The sequence below is a fragment of the Moschus berezovskii genome, chromosome 9, assembly GCF_049115385.1.
Source record: "Moschus berezovskii isolate FMDL1 chromosome 9, NW_MosBer_1.0, whole genome shotgun sequence".
Taxonomy (NCBI): domain Eukaryota; kingdom Metazoa; phylum Chordata; class Mammalia; order Artiodactyla; family Moschidae; genus Moschus; species Moschus berezovskii.
In genome coordinates this window covers 20,754,442-20,776,460 of record NC_142468.1, presented here as the reverse complement: position 1 = coordinate 20,776,460, position 22,019 = coordinate 20,754,442, and the positions used below count along the sequence as shown (strand labels likewise).

General features: G+C 37.7%; 1 protein-coding gene and 2 pseudogenes across 5 annotated transcripts in view; 2 read left to right on the top strand and 1 right to left on the bottom strand.

Annotated features, from left to right (window-relative positions):
* PCNX1 (pecanex 1) overlaps positions 1–22,019 on the top strand; it is a 187,112-nt gene that overhangs the window by 127,861 nt on the left and 37,232 nt on the right. For all 5 annotated transcript variants that reach the window (XM_055436674.2, XM_055436675.2, XM_055436673.2 and 2 more), the window contains 8 exons: positions 3,442–3,534; positions 6,204–6,354; positions 8,455–8,596; positions 9,790–9,967; positions 12,400–12,508; positions 13,545–13,674; positions 16,648–16,706; positions 19,734–19,949. In XM_055436674.2, the coding sequence (XP_055292649.2) occupies positions 3,442–3,534; positions 6,204–6,354; positions 8,455–8,596; positions 9,790–9,967; positions 12,400–12,508; positions 13,545–13,674; positions 16,648–16,706; positions 19,734–19,949 (1,078 nt within the window). The remainder of the gene's footprint in view (positions 1–3,441; positions 3,535–6,203; positions 6,355–8,454; positions 8,597–9,789; positions 9,968–12,399; positions 12,509–13,544; positions 13,675–16,647; positions 16,707–19,733; positions 19,950–22,019) is intronic.
* On the bottom strand, positions 2,670–3,321 carry LOC129563067 (peptidyl-prolyl cis-trans isomerase A pseudogene; annotated as a pseudogene).
* Positions 16,955–18,325, top strand: LOC129563066 (large ribosomal subunit protein eL21 pseudogene; annotated as a pseudogene).

Sequence of the window (22,019 nt, the reverse complement as noted above, 5' to 3'; positions counted from 1 at the left end):
ACGCATATAATCACGATGGTGTGATCACTCACCTAGAGCCAGACATCCTGGAATGTGAAGTCAAGTGGGCCTTAGGAAGCATCACTACAAACATAGCTAGTGGAGGTGGTGGAATTCCAGTTGAGCTATTTCAAATCCTGAAAGATGATGCTGTGAAAGTGCTGCACTCAGTATGCCAGCAAATTTGGAAGACTCAGCAGTGGCCACAGGACTGGAAAAGGTCAGTTTTCATTCCAGTCCCAACGAAAGGCAGTGCCAAAGAATGCTCAAACTACTGTACAATTGCACTAATCTCACACGCTAGTAAAGTAATGCTCAAAATTCTCCAAGCCAGGCTTCAGCAATACACGGACCGTGAACTTCCAGATGTTCAAGCTGGTTTTAGAAAAGGCAGAGGAACCAGAGATCAAATTGCCAACATCCGCTGGATCATCAAAAAAGCAAGAGAGTTCCAGAAAAACATCTATTTCTGCTTTATTGACTATGCCAAAGCCTTTGACTGTGTGGATCACAGTAAACTGTGGAAAATTCTGAAAGAGATGGAAATACCAGACCACCGGACCTGCCTCTTGAGAAATCTGTATACAGGTCAGGAAGCAACAGTTAGAACTGGACATGAAACAACAGACTGGTTCCAAATAGGAAAAGGCGTACATCAAGGCTGTATATTGTCACCCTGCTTATGTAACTTATATGCAGAGTACATCATGAGAAACGCTGGGCTGGAAGAAGCACAAGCTGGAATCAAGATTGCCGGGAAAAATATCAATAACCTCAGATATGCAGATGACACCACCCTTATGGCAGAAAGTGAAGAAGAACTAAAGAGCCTCCTGATGAAAGTGAAAGAGGAGAGTGAAAAAGTTGGCTTAAAGCTCAACATTCAGAAAACTAAGATCATGCATCCGGTCCGATCACTTCGTGGCAAATAGATGGGGAAACAGTGGAAACAGTAGCTGACTTTATTTTTTTGGGCTCCAAAATTACTGTAGATGGTAATTGCAGCCATGAAATTGACGCTTACTCCTTGGAAGGAAAGTTATTACCAACCTAGACAGCATATTAAAAAGCAGAGACATTACTTTGCCAACAAAGGTCCGTCTAGTCAGGGCTATGGTTTTTCCAATGGTCATGTATGGATGTGAGAGTTGGACTATAAAGAAAGCTGAGCGCCGAAGAATTGATGCTTTTGAACTGTGGTTGGAGAAGATTCTTGAGACTCTTGAGAGTCCCTTGGATTGCAAGGAGATCCAACCAGTCCATCCTAAGGGAGAGCAGTCCTGGGTGTTCATTGGAAGGACTGATGTTGAAGCCGAAGCTCCATACTTTGGCCTCCTGATGCAAAGGGTAGACTCATTTGAAATGACCCTGATGCTGGGAAAGATTGAGGGCAGTAGAAGAAGGGGACAACAGAATGAGATGGTTGGATGGCATCATCAACACAATGGACATGGGTTTGGGTGGACTTCAGGAGTCAGTGATGGACAGGGAGGCCTGGCGTGCTGCGGTTCATGGGGTCGCAAGGAGTCGAACTGAGCCACTGAACTGAACTGAAATTGATTTCATTGTTTACAGAATTCTTAATCCTATTGAATTTAAACTAGGATTTGAAAGGTGAATATTAGCATAAATTAGACTTATTTTCTATTCTTATTGATGAAAACTTTGTACTTATGAGTCATCTGCTGGTCTTTTATTGGGTTTTAGTTCTCTAAGACAGTCTGAAAAGTTTTTGTGTATGTGTGTTTATTTTCTAGGTTGAAGGAGCAAACAGTAACCTATACTAATTTCATATATTTAAGCAGATATAGTAATTTAAAACTTTGTAATGTTACCTGCCTTCTTTTAATAATTTAAAAAATGAGTTCTATAGATTTATATCTGCTTTATGCAACAAAACATAAAAACATATTTTTCCTAAGTTACTTTACATATTTCCATTTATGAAAGACTGATTTATATAGGTCATGAATTAGATTATATTTACATTCACTGAACTTGAGCTGTTCACATAGTCTAAAAAACAGAAAACTTTAGAAAACTTTAAAACTGCCTCAAGATATAATTTAAGCAGTTTCTCCTAACTTTAGTTTTCATGTTAGCAAAGGACATTTCTTGTTAAATGTAGTAGGGTATTTCTGAATCTAGCTTAAAAGCATGAATCTGTGGTGATGATGACCATAGATATCAAGAGGTTTCTGATTTTTACTATAACTCCCAAAAGAATCAAAACTCAGTAAGTAAAATAGGACATGTACATGCAATTTCAACATTTCAGAAAGCCAATGAAAATATAATTGTTATCCAAAACAATATACCCTATAGAAGAACTTAAGGTTCTCATTTCTTTTTCCCACATAAAACTTTCAGACTAATGAGGGGAAAATCTTCATTCTAAAAGACTTTGTTATGATATATTTACTGTGTGTGGAAATAGTTAAGCTTGTTTTATTTCCTTAAACAATCCTTAGTGCAGCATCAAACCAAGATAGGAGGTAAATAAAACTTACGGTAGTTAATTATTATGTGTAAGAAATACCTGGAAGTGCTACAGAACAGGATCAGTGAAAATTTATTTATTTATTTATTTATTTTTTAGACAGATAATTGTTTAGTTTTTATTTCATAATCATAAATTTAACTTTGAAATCCAGCTAAGCTTGGAGGGGGATAAGGAAAACATGGAACCCAAAGAACTATAGCGAGAGCACAAAGATTATAGGATATTTCGAGCAGATGGCGGTGAAGGGGTGCTCTCCTGAGCTACAGAAGGAATGGTCTGGTGGTTAAGTAAAACACAAGTCAAATTTATTAGATTTGTCCACAGTCAGCAGTGGTGATCTTCTTGCTAGTCTTGCCATTCCTGGACCCAAAGTGCTCCATGGCTTCCACAATATTCATGCCCTCTTTCACCTTGCCAAAGACCACATGCTTGCCATCCAGCCACTGAGTCTTGGCAGTGCAGATGAAAAACTGGGAACCGTTTGTGTTGGGGCCAGCATTTGCCATGGACAAGATGCCAGGACCTGTATGCTTCAGAATGAAATTCTCAACATCAAATTTCTCACCATAGATGGACTTGCCACCAATACTATTATGGCGTGTGAAGTCACCACCCTGGCACATAAATCCCGGAATTATTCTGTGAAAACAGGAACCTTTATAACCAAATCCTTTCTCTCCAGTGCTCAGAGCACGAAAGTCTTCTGCTGTCTTTGGAACTTTGTATACAAACAGCTCAAAAGATACGCGGCCCAAGGGCTCGCCGTCTACAGTGATGTAGAAGAATACAGTGGGGTTGACCATGGCTAGACGGCAACGGAGGCTCCGGGGTGGCGGCGTCTGCAAGGCCGAAAATTTATTTGTTAAATGTGGCCTCTTGGGAGGAAAGGTTTTGTTTGACTTCTTGCGTGATGCTTGGTACCTTGTTCTGTCCTGCAGAGCGCGCGTTTGCAGTCTGACCTGGTGGTGTGTGTTGTGATCGGTGTGCTGTACTTTGCCATTCATGTAAGCACAGTGTTCACAGTACTGCAGGTAAGGAATCATCTTGTTCTTTTCACTGGGGGAAAATGACTTTGTTTGGATTCACTTCTGATTTGATCATAATGCTAAAATATATGACTTTTTGTTTGGTTTTAACAACACCTACATGTTTTTCTCATGGTTTCTCTTGGGTCATGACTCTGAGAGTGGCTTAGATGATCCCAGCTCAGTGTGTTACGCTACCGTCATATGCAACTGTATTCATCTGAGGCTGTGAGTAGGCCTCACTTCCTTGCTGACTGTTGGCCAGATAGCTTAGTTCCTCTCCATGTGGTCCTCACCATGGGCTGCTGAATTATCCTCACTAGCTTCTTTGCCCCAAAGCTGGTGATCCTAGAGAGAGAAGCCCCAAGGCCAATGTCCCGATCTTTTATAACTGTTGTGGATGTGGTGTACCACCACGTCTTCTGTGTCCATAGGTCACCCCAGGCAACCTGCTACAGTGTGGGAGGGGAAAACAGGCAGGCATAAACATCAGGAAGGGAGGATCGTGGGAACCGTTCTGCAGTGACTTCTACAGTATGCCTGCTTTCCTCCGTGACTGACATCCTTCTGAACTCCCCGAAGTCTTGTTCTGTTACAGCTGGAAGTCCAGAACCTTGTCCTGTAAATCAGGCCCGGGTATGGGTGACACTCCCCGGATGGTGGCCCCGCAGGCCCTGTGGTTGCCCTCCTCAGTGCTCTTCATTCTCTTGTGCAGACCCGCGTTTCTGCATGTCATCAGCTTGATTATTGTGCCCCTTCACGTCGTTTTCTTCATGTTTTTGTGCTTAGGGTACATTGCATCTGTGGTCTAGTTTTCATCAACTTTAGACAGTTTTGGTCACTATTACTTTAAATGTTTTTTTTCTTTTTCTTCTGCTGTCCCTAAACCCACTCCCACTCATGGACTCCAGTTACATAACCTTTTGGCCTCTTGAATTGGTCCCACAGTTCACTTTTTTTTTTATTTTAAATTCTGTTTTTCCCTCTGTGTTTAATTTTGAATACTTTCTATTGCTTTGTTGTTAAGTTCACTAATATTTTCTTCTGTAATGTTTAATCTGCAGTTAATGCCATCCAGTGTATTTTTTAATCTCAGAATTAACAAGTTTCATCTTTCAAAGTTGGTTTCAGGTCTTTTTCATATGTCTCATGCCTTTGTTTACTTTTTTGAACTTCTGTAATTCCCTTCTGTCTCAATGTCCTTGTCTCATAATCCTAACTTCTGTGTTATTTATGGGTTGGTTTTGATTAACTGATTTCCCCCCCTACTCCCCCATGAATCATAGTTTCCTGATTCCTTGAGTGCTTGGTCATTTTTGATTGGATGTCAAGCATTACGTTTTGCCTTGTGGGTACTGGATATTTTTTTATTTCTAGAAATATTCTTGAACTTTGTTTTTGGCCCTAAGTTCCTTGTAAACAGTTTGGTCCTCTCAAATCTAACTTCTAAGATTGCTTACTTGGGACAGGGCTATTCAGTCTAGGGCTAATATTCCACCTACCTTTGGAGGCAGCACTCTTTGGAGTACTCTGCCTAGTGCCCTAGGAGTGTTGAGTTTTTCCAGTCTGGCTTGTGAGAACAGGCACAGTAGTGCCTGCCGTGTGAGTTTGGCGTGGTTCTTTCTGTGGCCACACATGGTCTAGTCCCACACATGTGTGGCTGGTTCCCCTGAATACTCGAGCTAGACCCTCTGCAGGTCTTCCTCCATGCAGTTCTCCCTCCATGCAGGTTTCTGTTGAGAAAACTGTTTACTCCGACGAGCTCTAGCTGCCTTGCTATGCCCAGCCTCTAAGTTCCATTTCCTCCACTCAGGAGGTTCCAGGCTTACATGGGTTCCCCACCCTGCAGTACAGTCTGGAAACTCTCTAAGGGCAGTAAGCTGGAGCAGGCCTGACACTGACCTCATCTGTTCTCTTTCTCTCAGGGTTCACTGTTTATGTCCTTATCTCTAATACATTGCAAAACATTGGTTCATGTATTTTATTGTATTTTGTTTCATGTGGAATAAAGTCTCTGTTACTCCATTTGCCTAGAAACAAAGGTTGTATTATTTAATTTTAACATTTTTGCTTGTTTTCTTCTTTTCCAATTTGAACTATTAACTTCTGAGTACCTTGCAAACTGAGTGAGATCCTGTGAGTCTTCAGGGGTCAGATGCAGGCCTCTTTAGTTTCTAAATAATTAATTTGAATATTTGAAGTGATGGTACTTTGTTGTTTTGTAAATTTAGTCATACACAAGAACTCTCTTCCAAACTCTGTAAAGACACAACAAAAGAATACTATTTTAAGTTTGGGTCTGCTCTTCAAATTTACAATTTTATTTAGCTAATGTCTTTTATCTCTGTTAGTAAAAATTTAATACATTGTTCTGCTAGTCACGTAGAACATTCCTAGAGTAGGAAGTGGTACACCTCAGGCCATACTGTAGTTACATTGGCAGTGTGAGACACCAAAGTAGTTAACACATTTTAAAATATCTGTATTACATGACCAGCCACTAACTTTTATAGCTGTTTTAATCAGAAAATTACATAATATGGAAATGTTAACTGTAGACAAATGTTTAGTTCTCAGATGCTGTAAGTGACTAAAATTGAACTGACAATTTAGAAGTTCTCCTTTGAGTCATTTGCAAAATCACTTGTAATTTTTTCAACTTATCCTTGCCTTAGCCTGCGCTCAAGTATGTGTTGTACACACTGGTCGGCTTCGTGGGTTTTGTAACCCATTACGTGCTGCCTCAAGTTAGGAAACAGCTGCCATGGCACTGCTTCTCTCACCCTCTGCTCAAGACGGTGGAGTATAATCAGTATGAAGTTCGAAGTAAGTGATTCATTAACACTTTTCCTTTAAATACTGTGGATTTTTTCTTTTACTTAGTGGACAGGCAGACAGTTAAATAAGTTTCATCAGGCAACACTTTGGTTTGTGTTTCTCAGCTCTTTGTCAGACCTTTTGCAAGATGCTTTCATTCCATTTGAAGTCTGATTGTCAGTGCTAACTTTCCACAGGATAAAACCTTGCTCTTTCCTCCTCTAAATTGTCCATCACAGACCTCTCATTGATTAATCCTTCAGGGTATGTCTGTGACTTCTCCTTCCAGCCCCACCTTTACCCTCAGTTCTTGCTTTCCATTTGCAGGCAAATCAATCCCCCTGTAAGACTTCCATTTGATGTATTTTTAACTCAGATCATAAAAGGAATAGGTTTCTGTTTCCACCAATGACACTGTCCTACCAGAGAGAGTTATAAAAGAGTTGATCAAGAGAAACGAGGTGGAAAGCACTTGTAGTTGCTTTTTCTCATTCAGATAATTTAGGATCAAATATAAAATGACTAAAAAGAAGTAGAAGGCCAGTCCATTCGACAAGTGTTTTACTTGTTGCTATAAACCTTTACTTTTCCATTATAAGTTATCAGTCTGGTTCACTGGCTCCATAACCTATAATGGCCTATAATTATTTCATTTTAGAGAAATAATAAAGGTTAATATCTGTGTCATCATTGTTTTACGTCATTGATTAAACAAGCCAATGTTTAATGAATTAATATGGAGAGTGAATTTCTCAACTGTTCGGAGATAAATTAAACTTCTGTAAAGAACTCTAAAGTGTTTGAAAGATTTCCATACCAAACTTGACTTTGCAATCTTAAAGCAAATTTCCTGAGCTTTTTAGTAGAATTGCCTAAGTCATCATGGTACTGTGATCTTGATTACTATTTTGATCCTGGAGAGATAATTAACCAAACAATAATGTGTAGATTGCAATAAAATGACATAGGACTAACAGAATCTGTACTGGTCCATTCTTACTGTAAGGAAAATAACTCGTAGTGTTGTAAATATTTTTTATGGTTAATTATTAATTGCTTTCATATATAAATGTTAGCAAGTACATCTGGTTTGTTTTAAAGAACAGTTTTCATTAAAGTTAACCATTGATCTTATAGTTTGTTTTTATCTTAACAACATTTAGTCCAAATTTTTTTCAATTTTGAAAAAAGATTTTTCACTTATTAAGAGTGTTGCTGCTGCTAAGTCGCTTCAGTAATGTCCCACTCTGTGCGACCCCATAGACGGCAGCCCACCAGGCTCCCCCATCCCTGGGATTCTCCAGGCAAGAACACTGGAGTGGGTTGCCATTTCCTTCTCCAATGCTTGAAAGTGAAAAGTGAAAGTGAAGCATGGACTGCAGCCTACCAGGCTCCTCCATCCATGGGATTTTCTAGGCAAGAGTACTGGAGTGGCTTGCCATTGCCTTCTCCGATTAAGAGTGTTAGGCATTAGCAAAGTTGATTTTAACAGCTATAAAGAAAAATACCCATTAGAAAACTTCTTAAACTTATTTTCAGATAGTTGGAGAACCTTATTTTAAATCTTTCAGTTTATCCTGGACACTTTCCCCAGTGACTTTAAATGTTCAAGTATTGGGAAAATGTTGCTGGCAATGAAAATGACACTTGTGAAGTGTGTGAATCCAGAACATACCATACTTTCAAAGCTCTTCTGAGATTTATATATTAAAGGTGTATGTGTAAGTGTAAGGATTTTTAAAACAGTTTAATAGATCATTTATTTCTTTTGGGTGAAAGGAACAGTCTAAGTATCTTCAATAACCTTTTCTCCAAATGTTATAAGTATAAATAAGAGAAAGTTATGGTTAAAAACTGAGGTTTCAAGAAGTAAAGCTTAAAATGAAATTCAACTCATCTAAATTTAAGTTAACATCCGAGTTGGAAAATTGAAATGTGGTTCAGAATTCATAAAATTGACAAATGATTGATGTATTGGATTTTTTGTATTATTTATAGTAGAGCTGAATTTGAGTAGGAAGATTTTCCTTTCTTATGACATTGCCAGACTGTTTTTTGCAGTAAAATGCATTTACACATGGTCTTCTTAACTTAATATTGCCTTGTTAGATGCAGCTACTGTGATGTGGTTTGAGAAACTTCATGTGTGGCTTCTTTTTGTGGAGAAGAATATCATCTATCCTTTGATTGTTCTCAATGAACTTAGTAGCAGTGCAGAGACAATTGCGAGTCCAAAAAAACTGGATACAGAGTAAGTATGATATTCCTCTTATCTAAGTTTGACTGTTGAGGACTGTCATAGCACTCTCTTCTCTTAGGTTATTGATCAAATATCAAGTAATCATTGAGTGTCTCTTTGTTGCAAAGTACTGTGTGAAAAATTGAGGTGAAATTCAGTCTTTGAGTTCCCTTTTCTGAACATTTGTTTCTGCTCTTGGCATATTACTACTCCAGACATCTTATTGTCAACCTGTATTTTATGAGATGACATTTATTAAATAAGGTTCATTTTACTGTTAGATGGTAAGTTTTGGAGATGATTATTTTTGTGTACTATGTGAATCAGACCATTTAGGTGGTCACTTGCCTGTACAGTCATCCTGTAGGCCTGCTAGGTACATGTTGTTGGGTAAGCATTAATATGATTTTTTTCCAGCATTGTTTCATGTTCATTTTTATTGGGCTGTAGTTGCTTTACAATGTTGTGTTAGTTTCTTGCTATACAGCAAAATGAATCAGCCAAACATATACATATATTGACCCTTTTTTAGATTTCCTTCCTATTTAGGTCACAACAGAGCTTTGAGTAGAGTTCCTTATGCTGCATACTACGTCCTCATTAATTACCTATTTTATACATAGTAGTATATATATACTCTTGCCTAGAAAACCCATGGATGGAGGAGCAGTAGGAGATGTAGGCTGCAGTCCATGGGGTCGCTAAGGGTCGGACACGACTGAGCGACTTCACTTTCACTTTTCACTTTCACACATTGGAGAAGGAAATGGCAACCCACTCCGGTGTTCTTGCCTGGAGAATCCCAGGGATGGGGGACTCTGGTCGGCTACTGTCTATGGGGTCACACAGAGTCGGACACGACTGAAGTGACTTAGCAGCAGCAGCAGCAGCAGTATATATATGTCATTATTAATATGTTTTTATGTGCTAAATGCTATTAATGTTAAAGCAATAGAGAACCTGGAGGACAAATGTCAGAGTTGTAACATTGTCATTTATATGTGTGTGTGTGGGTTTTTTGTTACTTATTTTTTAAGCATGTTTGTTTATATAAAGGATCAGAATCGTGACACATTATTAAAAAGGAATGTTTGAAGTTTAGATTTGATATAATATTCTAAGCTTAGTAAATGGTAATTTTCTGAAGTTCATAATTATCTAAGGTTTTCAGTTATTAGCTGATCAGTGTTCTTCCTCTGTTGTAGATTAGGTGCTTTAATGATCACCATCGCTGGTCTGAAGTTGCTGCGGTCCTCTTTCAGCAGTCCTACGCATCAGTATGTCACAGTCATCTTCACTGTGCTCTTTTTCAAAGTCGACTACGAAGCTTTTTCAGAGACCATGCTCTTGGATCTCTTCTTCATGTCTATACTCTTCAACAAGGTAATATCTGAAGAAAACATTCCTGTCTGTAAAAAGTGTCTCCCTAAGTGGTATGCCATTTAGTGAGGATCATGCTTGCATTTCATTTGCTTCATTATCTTTTAAGTAACATCGTTCTTCGGTCAACCAGTTATTTAGGATTAGAATCCCTAAACAGTACCAGTCAACTGTGACCCATAGAAGATACATTTCTTGCTGTAGGTAGGAAGGTGAGATTAAATATTATATGGGAAAATTAAAGGAACTCTAATAAGTATATGTTTTTGAATACATGGGATCTTCCAAAAGGGGGTGTGATTTTGAAGTCTAGAAATAGACATGGTAACAACTGAACTGAGCTGTGGGCAGCTGGATAGAGAGAGGAAATAACCTGATGCTGAGTGAAAGCCGTAGAGACCGACAGCAGTGAACCTGGGTGGGACAATCAGACACTAGTTTATCTGCAGAATGCTCTGAAGTTTACAGAATGCTTCTAAGATTTGCTTTCCCCCCATCAGATAGGTACTTTTAGTCCTGCAGATGAGATGGTAAAACCTGCATCTTCTGCCTCCAAGAATCTTTTTGCTAAACCACACTGCCTTTCTGAATGACTTCAGTTGTGCAGATTATTTGAAATTAAATGGAGTTTAGATTTTGTATTAACACTGACCACATACAAAGGACTTTGACATATATTATCCCATTTGATAGGTAACAGAGAGCTAAAGCATATGAGCAGCTACAAAACACAATGAAAGCCCAGTTTTAGAAAAGTTAGCCTGGTCATCCACATTTGGGATGAATTGGGGAAGAGAGAACCTGAAGGTATGGAGAACAGCTTAAGAGGTTATGACAGTAACTTAGATTTGATAGAAATCTGGCCTAGCATGGGGACAGTACAAATGAAAATCGTTAATTGAACAAGGTTCTGGTAGTAGTCAGTTTCTAAATATTGTACTATATATCCTGCTAAAATATTGCAGTATTATATTTGCTCAATTAACTAATTTGTTTACATTTGTATCATTGATTTCCTCTTCTAGTGAGCATGTTTAACCAAAGGAGGAAGCCAGAAAGTTAGTTTGAATTAAAAAAGCATGTGATTCCTCACAAACTTAATATTTAGATTGGAAATTGTATTGCATCTTCTTATACTGGTTGGAAAAAAGTGAAAGTTGCAGTAAAGTATAAACTAAACAATCCTTGAAATAGTCACTACACTTAACTCATATTAGTTTGCATTTTCTTAATACTTTGATTTGTGAGGCAGATTATTTTTCAGAGCATAGGACATTCTAGAACTATTCTAGATGCTTAGGCTACGTTAGTTAACAAAACAGAGAAAGGGTAAGGAGTTTGCATTTTATATGGCTACTTCATAGAACTTAACAGTCATATTAAGCAAGTAATATTGAATATTTATTCTAAGATACCATTGTAAGATATACCATCAGGTTAATAATATTTCAAGAAAACAGTTACTCTGTATATGAAAATGGTTTCACCAGCCACTTTCCATGTCATTTTTTAATATTACAGTCAAATTTGAGTACAGTATGTATTTAGAGATGGAGGAGTGTTCTGAGTCACTGTTTTTAAGCAGTTGTAATGGCTTCTGATAAGTCTTCATGTCATCCCGATCACATTAGTACCAAGGATTGTTAGCACAATTTTGAGTCATGGCAAAGAATGCAGGGGTTCATCTGCATTTTCTGATTGGTTGAGGTTGTGATTTCTTTTTTAACTTAGAAATTAAACAAGTTCATTTGTAAATCAGCTAAATAATTTAAATTTGAGGTGTTTGGTGCCTGAATCATGGCATTTAGTCAGAACCTCTTGCTTTTGAGATTCTGTGATCTAAGAATGGGGTCTTGCGTTGCCTAGCATGCAGAAGCAACCTTAGGCAAATGCAGTAATTCTGTTTCAGTGTTAAAGACATATTCAACAGCAAAACAAATCCTAATTTAAATAAGATGGAAATGTACATTATGTTTCCATTGGCAGTAACAGTTCTGATTATGAACAGATGCCTAATACACACTAATAAAATTCTTAGACAAATAGTCAGTGACAGCTGTATTACAACTTATCCCCTTCCTGGCTGCTTTCAAATTCCTTTTAACATTGCCTTTAAAACATGCTCAGTTCCCAAAGCACTAAAATTTGAGGGAAATGTATTAGAATAAAAATATATATTTATTGCTTAATTTTTACAGACATCTATATTCCCTACCCTTTTTTGTTGTTGTTGTTGTTTGTAGTTGTAATATAACCAGTAGAGAACATAGAATTTTAAAAAATCCATAAGTCAGTTAACCATCCTTACTTAAAAACATGTATGGTGTTTTGGCAGGGTTATTTTTTTAATTTCAATGCTATTTCCTTGTTTGGAAGAAAATAGTTTTAAAAGTCTGATAATAAGGTTTTTACTGATTGTTTTTTTCCTCCTACAGCTTTGGGAACTCCTTTATAAGTTGCAGTTTGTGTATACTTACATTGCCCCATGGCAGATTACATGGGGCTCTGCTTTCCATGCTTTCGCTCAGCCTTTTGCAGTGCCCCGTATCCTTCTAATAAAAATTTTATAAGAAAGGGCAGTCATATCCTTGATGAGAATGTTGGTTTGTAGGCATAACTTTTTCCAGGCATAGAATATAGGGTGCATGCATGTGTACTAAGTCACTTCAGTCATGTCTGAATCTTTGTGACGCTATGGACTGTGGCCCACCATGGTCCTCCATCCAAGGGATTCTTCAGGCAAGAACACTGGAGTGGGTTGCCATGCCCTCCTTCAGGGGATATTCCCTACCCAGGGATCAAATCCATGTCTCCTACATCTCCTGCATTAACAGGCAGGTTCTTTACCACTAGAGCCACTTGGAAAGCCCACAGTATAGGTTACTGTATGATAAATGATCAGAAATTCATAATCCTTTGAACCCACACCTATACAGATTTTGATTGTTTAATTTGTATTAACATCTGTGGTCCACAGATCATCTGAGCATGAGGACAGTATTAAAGTTTAATAATTAAGTGATGCTGATTAAAAATTTTATGTTAATATATGTGAGTATTAAAGTACAAATTTTCAATACATATAAAATGTGTTTAAAGACACGTATAAATGAATGAGGGTTCAAAACATTTTCCATAATGATATGATTATAATTAAACTTTTATGTTCAGACTTTTCTGTTCTCATCTTAAATGTACGTTCTAAGTAAGCATAAAGGTTAGTGACCACGTAGATGTTGATATGCACACTTTCTGTATCTTTAAATTTTAGTTTTTATCATCTGGAAGTTTAAAACCGAGCATGGTTTGGGTATATCTACCCGAATGGTACGTGGAATTTTACAAACACACGTTAGCAAACGTTTATTTGGCTCCCTTCACAGCATCATGCCGGGCCGTACATTCCTGGCTATGTCTTTTTACTTCTCCCCTTCATTCTGCCCAGGGACACTTTCTTCTGTGTTCCTCTGATGAGCCTCATCTTTCCAACTGCTGTAACTGCAGTGTGCTTGTGAGAGAGGTGAATGTGTGTGTGTAATAACCAGATAAATGTTTACATCCTTAACCAGTTTTCCCGTAGATTCAGCCATGTTGTTTGTTCAGGCTGCCGTGTCAGCCTTCTTTTCTACTCCACTGAACCCCTTTTTGGGAAGTGCAATATTCATCACATCATATGTTCGGCCTGTGAAATTCTGGGAGAGAGACTATAAGTGAGTAAAGACAAATCTTTGAAAGCCAATTTTTATTTTAATGTTATTTCTTAGAATTGTTTTACATTAATCTTACTCTGAAACTTTATGCTACACGCTATTACTTCATTATAGCAGTCATAATTAGTTATCTCGTAGTTTTCTAAGAAAGGTGTTTTTCAAGCTAAACTTTTGCTAGATTATTTGTAGTTTTTCATGAGGACAGATTTTTAAATGACGATCTTTGTACATAAAGTGTTTTCCCCATTGAAGCTTAGTTCCTTAGATGAGATGTTTAATATGATGCCTAGAAACTATCTTCGTATATAATTTTTCCAAATATTTTTCTTGTTTTCTTTTTAATATAAGAAAAAATCTAAAGGAGAAATACTGAATCATGGAGCTTAAACTTTATAAAGACTTATGATATATATTAATGTATTGATTCAGAAAGAGCTTGTACGAATTTTTAACTTATCTGGCCAGCTCCATGACTGCATTTCTCTCCACACTGTCACACGTCGGCACATATAATAGGTGAAAATGGAATCTTGACTTTTGAACAGTGAACTAGCTTATGGATGTGAAACTTCTCTGGTCTTTTACCTAAAACCGTACATAGTGTTTCCCTTTTTGGTGAATTTCAGTGTGTATTTATGTCTTTGTTTTCTTTTGGGCCAACTTAAATTTAGTTCAGAATAACTTCTGTGGCAGCAGTTCTTAAACTTTTTTTTATTTCAGAACCCCTTCACATAAAATCTTAAAAATTATTGAAGTCTCCAAAGAGTTCTTGTTGCAGATATTTTATCTGTTACACCCCTGGTGGCTCAGTGGTAAAGAACCTGCCTACCAGTGCAGGAGATAAGAGATGTGGATTCAATCCCTGGATCAGGAAGATCCCCTGGAGGAGGACATGGCAGTCCACTCCAGTATTCTTGCCTGGAGCATCTCATGGACAGAGGAGCCTGGCAGGCTACATACAGTCTGTGGGGTCACAAAGAGTCAGACATGATTGAAGCAACTTAGCACACACATACATGCACAAATACTGTACAACGTGCTGCATGTGCTGTGGTTAGTCACTCGGTCATGTCTGACTCTTTGCGACCCTTTAGACTGTAGCGAGCCAGTCTCCTCTATCCATGTGATTTTTCAAGCAAGAATACTGCAGTAGATTGCCATTTCCTTCTCCTGGGGATCTTCTTGACCCAGGAATTGAACCCATGTCTCCTGTGTCTCCTGCATTGCAGGCTAAGCCTTTACCCACTGAGCCATCAGGGAAGCCCAGTATAAATCAAAACTCAAAATTTTAAATGGTTATTAATATAAAGATAACAATAAACTCATTACATGTTAATATAAAAGACATTTTTCTAATGAAGAATAACTATATCCGATTCTACACCAAAAAAATCGGAAGAATGTCATTGCTTTCTTTGTTTTGTAAATCTCTTTAATGTCTGTCTTAATAAAAGACGGCTGGATTCTCTTACCTGCTTCTGCATTCAATCTGTTGTTGCAGTATGTTGTTCTGGTTCAAGTATATAGAGTAAATCTGGCCCCATACAGACATACAGTTTGAAAAGAAAGAAGTATTTTAATATCCTTTTTAGACAGTTGTGGGTATTGTTCTTTGATCCTTCAACAAATGGTAGTTTCCTAATGATTAGTGGAAATGTGGAATCTAAAACTGTATCGGTGAATTTTGGGAACTGTATTACATCAAAATTCACTGATATGTCTTGTAGTGTGAATGGATCTTTTACCCATGCATATGCTTATCACATCTTTATTTATCATTTGGAAAATACTAGTTCAGTAAGTAATGTATTTCTTTCAGATTTTGACATATTTCATTACATAATATTATATATATATATATATTCATATCACCACCAATCTCAAAAGTACTGAAGTATAGGGAAGCTATCAAGCACATAGTGGTAAATGAAAGTTTTCTAAAATTCTAATATTTACTTGAAATCTTGAATTTTCATTATTGGCAGCATGTATAATCATCAGTTATTTTCCTTGAAATGTCAGACTCACTTTCTTCACTTGAGAAATGTCTGTCAGATACTCAAGTCTGAATAGTCATAGTTTATTCAAGTGAAAATGGTGATCCATGGGGAAAAAAAGCTAGTGCAGCCTGCAAGTCATGTAGCTGCTCAAGTGCCTTCTGTTCAGATAGTCATCCTATTTCAGAATGCAGCAGAAATGCTTTGTGTGTATTTTGTCACACACAATTATTAAAAAGACCTGTACTGAGGGACCGCAATTTAATAAGATTCATATTTTTGTTGCTTCATTAAGGACATTTTTAAGGGAAACTGAATTTTTGTTTTTTCTTGTGCATGAGTAGCAGTGAAAAATAGTACAGTTTGGTGCCACTGCCTTGATTCGTGTTAAAGCATCAGCAGTCTTAATCCACCATTGTTTTTGCACCGTCAGTGCAGTTGTCATCACAGTGGGAAAAAATACAAAGCAAATACCAGTTCAGTACTATTGTGAAAATGGTTTTGATTTGGAAAACTCCCTGAAAAGATCTTGAGTCTCATGCTCCAGGTTCTGTGGACCACATTTTGGAAACCACTGTTTTAATGAGCATTGTCCCATGGACATTAATATTCCCTTTATAAGGAATGTTTCATGCACTGAGTATTTTCAGGAACTGTGTACAGTATGCATTTTTTCAACCTAATCAGATTTTTTTACATTAAATTCATTACTGTATATTTCTATACACTGTTTAGTTAAAAATCAGCTAAGAGAAAATTTATGTTTCTGTATGATAGAGGTAGAAGAGTAAAAAATATCCTTACCCTAAAATTGTTCTATTGGAGAACTTTATGTTACTAAACAGATTTTTCTCAGATATTTTCATGAAGTGGTAATATTTATTGCATCTGTATTGTATAATTTTCTCACTTTTAATTATTAGGCTTCTTTAATATAAAAAAGCATACTAAAGATGTTTTGTTTTGCCCTTTTCAGCACAAAACGCGTGGATCATTCAAATACCAGATTAGCTTCCCAGCTTGATAGAAATCCAGGTAATAGCCCTATTTTTGAGTAAAGAAGCAAGTCTAAGGAATTTGTTATATTTGTACTTCACTGCCAACTTACTGGGAATCCTCTGTGACATCAGAGGTCATTTTTTAACTAAATATCCTTTGCTTTGTTTTACTTTAGCAAAGTACATGTGAACTAGAGTATCTAAAATTTATATACTCATCTTTCATAAAATGCATTTTAAGAATGTTGATAAGGCTTTTCGGCCGGAACCGCCATCTTCCAGTAATTCACCAAAACGACCAACACAGAGGGAAAGAGGAGGGGCACCCGCTCCGTGTTCTCCAGGCCTTTTAGAAAACATGGAGCTGTTCCTTTGGCCACATACATGCGAATCTACAAGAAGGTTGATACTGTAGATATCAAGGAAATGGGTACTGTTCAAAAAGGAATGCCCCACAAATGTTACCATGGCAAAACTGGGAGTCTACAATGTCACCCAGCATGCTGTTGGCATCATTGTAAACAAACAAGTGAAGGACAGGATTCTTGCCAAGAGAATTAATGTGCGTATTGAGCATATTAAGCACTCTAAGAGTCAAGATAGCTTTCTGAAACGTGTGAAGGAAAATGGTCAGAAAAAGAAGGAAGCCAAAGAGAAAGGGACTTGGGTTCAGCTGAAGCGCCAGCCTGCTCCACCCAGAGAAGCACAGTTTGTGAGGACCAATGGAAAGGAACCCGAACTGTTGGAGCCCATTCCCTATGAATTCATGGCCTGATGGGTGTAAAAATAAAGACCTGGACTGTACAAATGTTTCTCTTAATTGAGTAGAGGTGTTGTGTCCAAATTCAGTGGGTGATGTCTTTTCAAATTTAGTGTTTTTTCTTCCTGAAAGATGTAAGAAAGTTTGTTATTCAGTATGCTCCATTTTTTAATAAACTGCCAGATATTAAAAAAAAAAAGAATGCTGATAAGCATAAAAACTGCCATTCAAAGGTTGTTCTTACATAGGCTAAAAAAGTAGAACACAGTGAAAGTAAAACTGCTGAGGTGTATTGAAGAGTATGAAGTCTGAACTTATTAATATATTTGCTTCTCTGCCTCCGCAGATGTTTAGATAAATGTTAATGTAATTCCATTTAGCTTATTGTATACAGAGAGGTCCTCTATAGGAGCCAAATAGCTCTCAAGGTAAGGCTTCACTGGGTGAGATTTTGGTGGTCTCATTACACGACTGAGCGACTGAACAAACAGATCATTACCATTATCTAAACTTTGGGCCTATAGGCCTACCTATTACCTATATTCTGGCACAGAAAGAGTGAATTTCATTGTCCCAGACATAAAAGATTAATGTATCAGCCGGAATATCAGTGTATTAATCTACTAAAAGAAATACAGCTCCCCATAGACTGGAATATTTGTTTTCATTGACTTACAGATTACTCAAGTGCTCTGCTTGAGAAACTAAATTATTGTAATCAGATTGATTCATAATTATAAAATTGGATTAAGGAGGACTACTTATTTGATATTAATGACTGTTGATCATGTTCTGGTGGATGAAACAGCTGTCTCAACTCTGATCTGACCTTTTAAGGGGCTTGGAATGATGTTGCCTTCCTGCGTATCACAAAGACCCGTGTCCTGATATGCACACTTTCATAATGAGCAGACAGAGCATCAGATACAACTGTTTTATTGAAGCTTGAGCCTAGGCTTTCCTTTTTATTTTGTTATTTAGTTAAGCTGAGTTTAAAATAAACATTTAGCTTAGTATATTTTGCCATTCTTTAGTTTTATACTTCGGGTACCCATTTACAGATGATTGCTTTGGATGCACTGTTTTCGAAGACAGTCATCTCATTTATTGGGTGATGTTTGAGCGTAACTATCTTTTCTTAAAGGAAGACTCTAATGAACTTTTCTGGTTCCTTGTTGCTGTTGCTATATATATGGTTTATTTCTGTTAAACTAATATTAGACATCTCAATATACAGTTGTTTTTTGTTTTGTTTTTAAGTGACCAACTTCTGTTTGTTTTGGACTGTCTTGTTTGTCCAAATCTCATATTATTTAACTCCCTTCCTTTATCAGTGTTGGGCTTCCCTGATAGCTCAGTTGGCTAAGAATTCACCTGCATTGCAGAGACCTGGGTTCGATCCCTGGGTTGGGAAGATCCCCTGGAGAAGGGAAAGGCTACCACTCCAGTATTCTTGGGCTTCCCTGGTGGCTCAGCTTGTAAAGAATCCGCCTGCCATGCAGGAGACCTGGGTTCGATCTCTGGGTTGGGAAGGTCCCCTGGAGAAGGGAAAGGCCACCACTCCAGTATTCTTGGGCTTCCCTGGTGGCTCAGCTTATAAAGAATCCACCTGCCATGCGGGATACCTGGGTTCGATCTCTGGGTTGGGAAGATCTCCTGGAGAAGGGAAAGGCTACCACTCCAGTATTCTTGGGCTTCCCTTGTGGCTCAGCTTGTAAAGAATCCGCCTGCCATGCGGGAGACCTGGGTTCGATCTCTGGGTTGGGAAGATCCCCTGGAGAAGGGAGAGGCCACCACTCCAGTACTCTGGCCTGGAGGGTTCATGGACTGTGTGGTCCGTGGGTCGCAGAGTTGGACGCGACTGAGAGACTTTCACTTTATCAGTGTGTCTTTTTGTTGTGGTTTTAAATTGCTTTTATCTTTTTCATTTCTCTTGCATGGTTTTAATTATAAGGCATAGTTAATTGAGCAGTGATAGAAAAGATCGTGGTCTGCTAAAGAGGCGGAAATGACCTTATCTAAGGTAATGATCTTATCTAAGATCTTATCTAATCCAATTCTTACATTTTATGGATGGGAACCAGAGATTTGGAGAGGTTATGTGACTTCTAACTCTGAGAAATTTTCCCATTGTCCTTTGTTTCATTTTTATGTATAAAGTCTAAGGATATCTAAATGTCCTCCTTGTTAAAGAAATATAGATATAGCCCTAACTGGAAATTAGTTTTAATACTTTTAACAATCTTATTTGTAGATATAAAGGGGACTTAAAATAATTTAACATTTTTTAATCCCTTCTTATAGGATCAGATGACAACAATCTGAATTCCATCTTTTATGAGCATTTAACCCGATCCCTACAACACAGTCTGTGTGGTGATTTGCTCCTAGGACGGTGGGGAAACTACAGTACTGGGGACTGTTTCATTCTCGCTTCTGACTACCTCAATGCGTTAGTCCACCTTATAGAGATTGGAAATGGGCTGGTGACGTTCCAGCTGCGGGGACTTGAATTCAGAGGTAAGACATTGCCTGTAATTTCTATAATGTACTCCTGTGACATCTAAGTTTTTTGTGCTTACATCTCAAATAGAAAGTTATAAGATCCTTAGTCTTTGGAATTATGGAAGGAGAAAAGCTATTAAAGAGTAATTGCTAGTTTTTTCCCAAATTTCACATTCAGAGAACAATTTTTTGCAGTATTCCTGGTCTGTAAAGGTAGTCTCCATAGTGTATAGTACACTTGCTTTCCTGGTGATAGTGAATTTCTGTTCTGTGCTTGCCCTCTTGTTTGTCTCTTTGTGATTAGCTGCGTATGTTCATTAGAGGCAGAGATTAGCTGAGTTACCTTCATGTGGTTGCCATGCCATTGTCTGCAGCAGTTTTTTTTAATTGAGATGAAATTCACATAACGTTGATTTTTAAAGTGAACAAATCAGTGGCATTTAAGTACATTCATGATATTACACAACCACCACCTCTGTCTAGTTCCAAAACATTTTCATCATCCCCAAATAAAACCTCACATCCATTAAGCAGTTATTCCCTCTTCCCCCGCCAGCCCTCAACAATTTTATATATTGACAAATGAAGCTATTTTTACACAGAAAATTGTGCATTCAGAAACATATCAGCTTGATGTTACCAACTGCTATAAAGTGAATGTCTTGTAAGCAGAAATGAAAACTTATTTCATAGGAATTGAAGAAGTCCTATTAGTGCACATGTATCCAACCTAGGGAACATTTGGACTGGAAAGTTCTTAGAGAAAGCATTCAAGCAGTGTTTTGATCTATTCTAAGAAGTACCATAGGTGTTTTTAACTTGAAACAGGAAGTAAAGCATTTGTCTAAATAGAGGATCAAATCAGACCTGTACCTTATAGCTTTATTTTTACCAAAGTATTGAATCAGAAAGTTTGCACCTTTTTCATGTAATATCTTTGTTAATGAAGCAAGTGCTTTTCTAAAGTTACTCCATTCATCAGAAATAAGATTTTACTTGTGTAACTCTCTGGGTAGTAAATGTTAATGTTCACTGTTTATTTGTTATTTATTTGTAATCCATTCTCTCTTTTTCAAAATGTCCTATTGTCTTATGATTTGTTCCTGACTCTCCATCAGAAGCTCGGGACCTTAATTCTGTCTCTTCTAGGATCTTAACCCACTGCTGTTCAAATTGAATGCAACTGGTCTTATCTAAAAGTCGGCACCCCCTCACCACTGCAGATACCCCTGCTGTAACTTCACTTTCTTTTTAAATTGCTGGCACCTGAAGATTTCACCTTTGCTTTTTTATTTTAACTTTTTCTTTAACAAATATTTTGTGGGGAGGCTATTTTATCCAGCATTTCTGTGTGTGTGAACTGGAAAGGAGTTCTTCTTACTGCTCATTCCATCAGATTCGTCAGAAATGCTCCAAATCAAAAATCGATCCAAAATTTCACTCTCCCAACCTTACTCTCCAGTACCAAATAGATTCAAATAAAATTTTGGATAAATCTTTCCATCCAAACTCTCATTAAAAAACAACTCAAATCAGGTTGGGAATGCAGTACTCGTTAACTTTCTGAAAGTGAAAATGTTAGTCGTTCAGTCATGTCCAACTCTGCAGCCCCCTAAGATGTAGCCTGCCAGGCTCCTCTTTCCATCGAATTCTCCAGGCCAAAATACTGGAGTGGGTAGCCATTCCCTTCTCCAGGGGATCTTCCTGACCCAGGGGTCAAACCCAGGTCTCCCGCATGACAGGCAGACTCTTTACCGGCTGAGCCACCAGGGAAGCCCCATGTTATTTTCTGAACTCCTGTTGTGTTTCAGTAGCAAGGGGCCCCTGTATTCTACATTCAGCCATAATGATTCTTTTCCTTAAGGCAAATTCACTTATGTCCTTTCCGTGGTTAACATTTTCAGTGGTGTTTTATTGCGTTTAAAGTAGAATTCAAACTCCTTAACATGTCCTACTGCAAGATCTGTCCTCTTCCAGTTTCTCCAGCTTCGTTTATTAGCACCCTTCTCATCTACTCTAGCCACACTGGCCTTCCTTCAGTGTCCTAGCTATGCTGAATTCTTTACTAAGACCTTCTTATCACTC